General features: G+C 35.1%; 1 protein-coding gene across 1 annotated transcript; it reads left to right on the top strand.

Annotated features, from left to right (window-relative positions):
- The first annotated feature begins 33 nt into the window (after window positions 1-33).
- On the top strand, window positions 34-2,483 carry LOC132708229 (general transcription factor IIH subunit 4). The gene is made up of 8 exons (XM_060680405.1): window positions 34-704; window positions 760-891; window positions 959-1,144; window positions 1,204-1,384; window positions 1,443-1,526; window positions 1,580-1,773; window positions 1,829-2,069; window positions 2,281-2,483. The coding sequence occupies exons 1-8, from the start codon at window positions 439-441 to the stop codon at window positions 2,422-2,424; spliced, it is 1,428 nt and encodes a 475-aa protein (XP_060536388.1). The 5' UTR covers window positions 34-438; the 3' UTR covers window positions 2,425-2,483.
- The last annotated feature ends 1,631 nt before the right edge of the window (window positions 2,484-4,114 follow it).

Genomic DNA, 4,114 nt, shown 5'->3' on the forward strand with positions numbered 1-4,114 from the left:
AATTGCAGGGATCATTCGGTCAACTTGAATAGACTCTCTACCAAAAATTTAAATTGACATTTTTTTTTTCCAGAAATGAAATAGGATCGTGAACTATGAAAAAGAACCTACAAAAATGTGTTGCAATTAATTCGTTTTGAACAAATAAGAGGTATCTCTGAAAAAATTAAGATATCAGAAAAACACAAGGTCACTTTACTTCTGTGGTGGAAGTGCACAGGTCTAGACAGAAGTTTAAAGTTTGAATTTAAAAAACGCAAAATAAAATAGTTGATTATAGATTTGAAAAAGGGTCACACTAAGGCAATATTAGCCACAATCAGGAGTAGTTAATCTATATGACGGTAAAAAAGTTTTCATTCCCCTAACCTATAAATGGTGGTGCTCAAATTGAAATTCAAAAAAAATTCCGAATACGGATTTTGGAAACTTACTTAAATGGCAGACAATGGCATAGGATCTTCAAAAGAGGACAGCGCATCGTTGATTGTACAAAGTAATTTAGAGTGCAAAAATCTTTATGATTATTTGAAAACTTTGCCTCGGAAGATTCTTGAGCGGCTTTACAATCATCCGTCAATATGTCTAGCTGTTTACAGAGAATTACCGGAATTAGCAAGACAATATGTTATTAGAATTTTGTTTGTTGAGCAGCCAGTACCCCAAGCAGTGGTTGCTTCATGGGGATCGCAGGTGTATTCAAAGTAGTTGCTGAATTTGTAGTAAATGTGATGGAAGTCTTACAACCAATTTTTTTAGGGAGCATAACTATGTTAGTAAAGTATTAACAGAATTGTCTGTATGGCTCGAAGCTACCATACAAGGTGGTCTTATGGGTTGGATACTGTCCCCTACTTTTAAAAAGAACCTCAAGATCGCCTTGTTAGGAGGGTGAGTTAATAATATACTTAGCTTTAGGTTTTTGTATATATTGTTTGATTCAAAATTAAATTTTCAGTGGGAAACCTTGGAGTATGTCTTCTGCTTTAGAAGTTGATAGCAAAGCTAGAGACATCAATTTTCTAGATGCCTACTCATCAGAAAGATGGGAGTGCGTTTTGCATTATATGGTTGGATCACAGCAGCAAGAAGGCATCTCAGCTGATGCCGTAAGGATTTTGCTTCATGCTGGTCTCATGAGGCGGTGAGAAGAAGTCTTTCAATAAATGACTTCATGACTAAATTAGAAACTTAATTTTTTAGAGACGAAGAAGATGGAAGCCCTGTCATAACCAGACAGGGATTTCAATTTTTATTACTAGATAGGCATGCCCAAGTATGGCACTTTATACTGCAATACCTGGACACTGTGGAACAAAGAGGGCTCGATTTAGTAGAATGTTTAACTTTTTTGTTTCAGTTAAGTTTCAGTACTTTGGGTAAGGTAAGTAATTTTTTTTTATTTCAATTTTTGTAACTGCTCTTACAAACTGACTCTGTAGGATTACAGTACAGAGGGTATGGGCCCTAATTTACTAGTATTTTTGCAACATTTGCGAGAGTTCGGCTTGGTGTACCAAAGAAAGGTAGAAAATTCATTGTTTTAAAGTACAAGTTTTCTTTTAACCTAATTTTGTAGAGGAAAGCAGGTCGCTTTTATCCTACTAGACTAGCACTAAATATTACCAATAGCCAAAACAAGAATGCTCCTATCCTCACAGAAGATACTCCGAAAGGCTATATTGTAGTAGAAACAAATTATAGGGTGTATGCTTACACCGATTCCAATCTCCAAGTGGCCCTTATAGCGCTATTCACTGAGCTCATGTATAGGTAGGACCGGCACAAATAAAAAATTTAAGTTTGGAACTATTTATGTTCCTTTTAGGTTTCCTAATTTAGTTGTAGGTGTAATTACTCGTGATTCCATAAGGCAAGCTCTCCGAGGAGGCATAACTGCTGACCAAATAATAGGCTACCTCAAACTGCATTCCCATCCACAAATGCTGACTACAGAGGCAAAGAACCCTTTACCCCCCACTGTGGTTGATCAAATTAAACTATGGGAGCTGGAAAGAAATAGGTTAACTTATCACGAAGGCGTCCTCTATAGTCAGTTCCTTTCACAGGTCGGTTTTATTTATTTTCATTATCTTAAGAATGTATTAGGTTTGTGGCAGATCTGTATAAAGGTTTTCAATGTTTTGTGTAGTGCTTATAAGTTTTTGGTACTATAAAAATACATTCTAAAAGTAATGTCATGGTACATTTGAACTACTGCATATGAAAAAGTGATAAATATCAGGAAGAATATGGCAGGACTTTTTGCAACATTTTCAGGCCGACTTCAACGTACTGAAAGAGTATGCTCAGTCGATGGGTGTTTTGATATGGTGCAACAAGGAAAAGCGCACCCTGGTGATAAACAAGAACGCCCACGACGATGTAAAAAAATTCTGGAAAAAGTATTCCAAAGGGAGTTAGAACTGACTAGTATTACGATTAAGTGTATATCAAATTTGTAACCTAGATTTTCAAAGTAATAAAAAATTGATATTGTTTTTGTACAATAAATCTTTTTTATTGCCGCTCCCCGCCCGTTAGCTCTCTTTTACCGTGATTTGCAAACTTGCAACTTTCAAAAGTTTTTGGACGGTAGATCTTTATCCATTTAAAATCTGGCAAATTATTATACATTTTTTGATGGCTTAACTATACTAAGCTACCAAATAATAATAATAATATTTATATCTTTTACATAAAAAAATTCTTTTCACAGTAAGGGCCCATGGGGGCAAATAGTGCCCGACCTAGGTTGGCCATAAAATAACTTGCAGCTACTTACTATTGGTTGCGAGTTGCATCTCGCCGATTATACACACTATATTAATCTTTTTTATAATTTACGAATTGAAAAAGAGATATTTTCAATTTTACTTATTCCATTGTACCACTTCTAATGCTTTTTTTAACTTCTTTTAAGCACTTTTTTGTCGACATTGAGGTGTTGCAGTTCATTAATTAGTATATTATGGAACAAATGTGATAAACGGCATTTTAGACACGAGCGACTTAAAAAAGTTTACCGAACGTATTGAATATTATACTTTTTCTACGAGCTTTAGTTTTTGAGTATATTTTCGCAAACCAACACAAATAGATTCACTGACATCACCGTCAGAATTGACAAACGTCACAATTCAAGCCGTGCGATAAAATCTCCGAAAACATCCGATTGTTCCCAATATCCCACAAATCTCGGCAGTGACTATCTGTGGGAAACACTCCGTGGTAAAGCGACGCTCTCCGCACGCTAGATTGGTGTATAATTGGGTATTTTATAGAAGGGAGTAGAAAATAGTATATTACCGAACGTGTTTCATACTATACTTTTTCTACGACCGTTAATTTTTGGGTACATTTTCGCAAAACAACACGAATACATTCACTGACATGACCGTCAGAATTGACAAACGTCAAAATTCAAAGCGTGGGAAATCCCGGAAATGTCCGAAGCGGCTCGGATTCGTGGGAAACGAAATTGACGTGGTAAAGTGACACTTCCCGCAGGCTAGGTCGGTGGGTAATTAGGTATTTTACAGACGGGAGTAGAAAAAAATATTTTTTTCTTTGTCACCAGTTTATTTAGCACTAGCGGAACGCGTGCCAAATAAACTCGTGACTCAAATACCGTTTACCGCACTTGTTGCATAATATACTATTACTGCGTAATACACATAGCTTAGCGTTAAAATAATACTTTTATTACGAGTGTTCATATATTCATTTTTTAATTCACTATAGAATTCACTACAAACGCTTGTTTGATACTGGTGATAGTAGGGGTCTCTCTGCATCTTGTTTCTTTAATCCAATAATTTTAAGAATACGCTTCTGAAGCCGATTCAACGGGTCAAACGATGAACTCTTGAGACCTCCCCAGCCTATGAGTGTATACACAGGCACACTATGGGAAAGACCATAATAAATTTGTAATAACTGATTTCTATTAGTTTAGAGGTGATAGTCAATTTTAACTAAGGTTTTTTTTTAAACATTAATTATTTAAATTAAAAATAATAAAAAAATATGAACATAATATAAATATAACATGAACAACGAACATTAATTACTTAAATTCAATATTAAATCAACAAGTAATGCAAGTAAATAG

This window comes from Cylas formicarius, unplaced genomic scaffold, assembly GCF_029955315.1.
Source record: "Cylas formicarius isolate icCylForm1 unplaced genomic scaffold, icCylForm1.1 PGA_scaffold_10__41_contigs__length_53128322, whole genome shotgun sequence".
Lineage (NCBI taxonomy): Eukaryota > Metazoa > Arthropoda > Insecta > Coleoptera > Brentidae > Cylas > Cylas formicarius.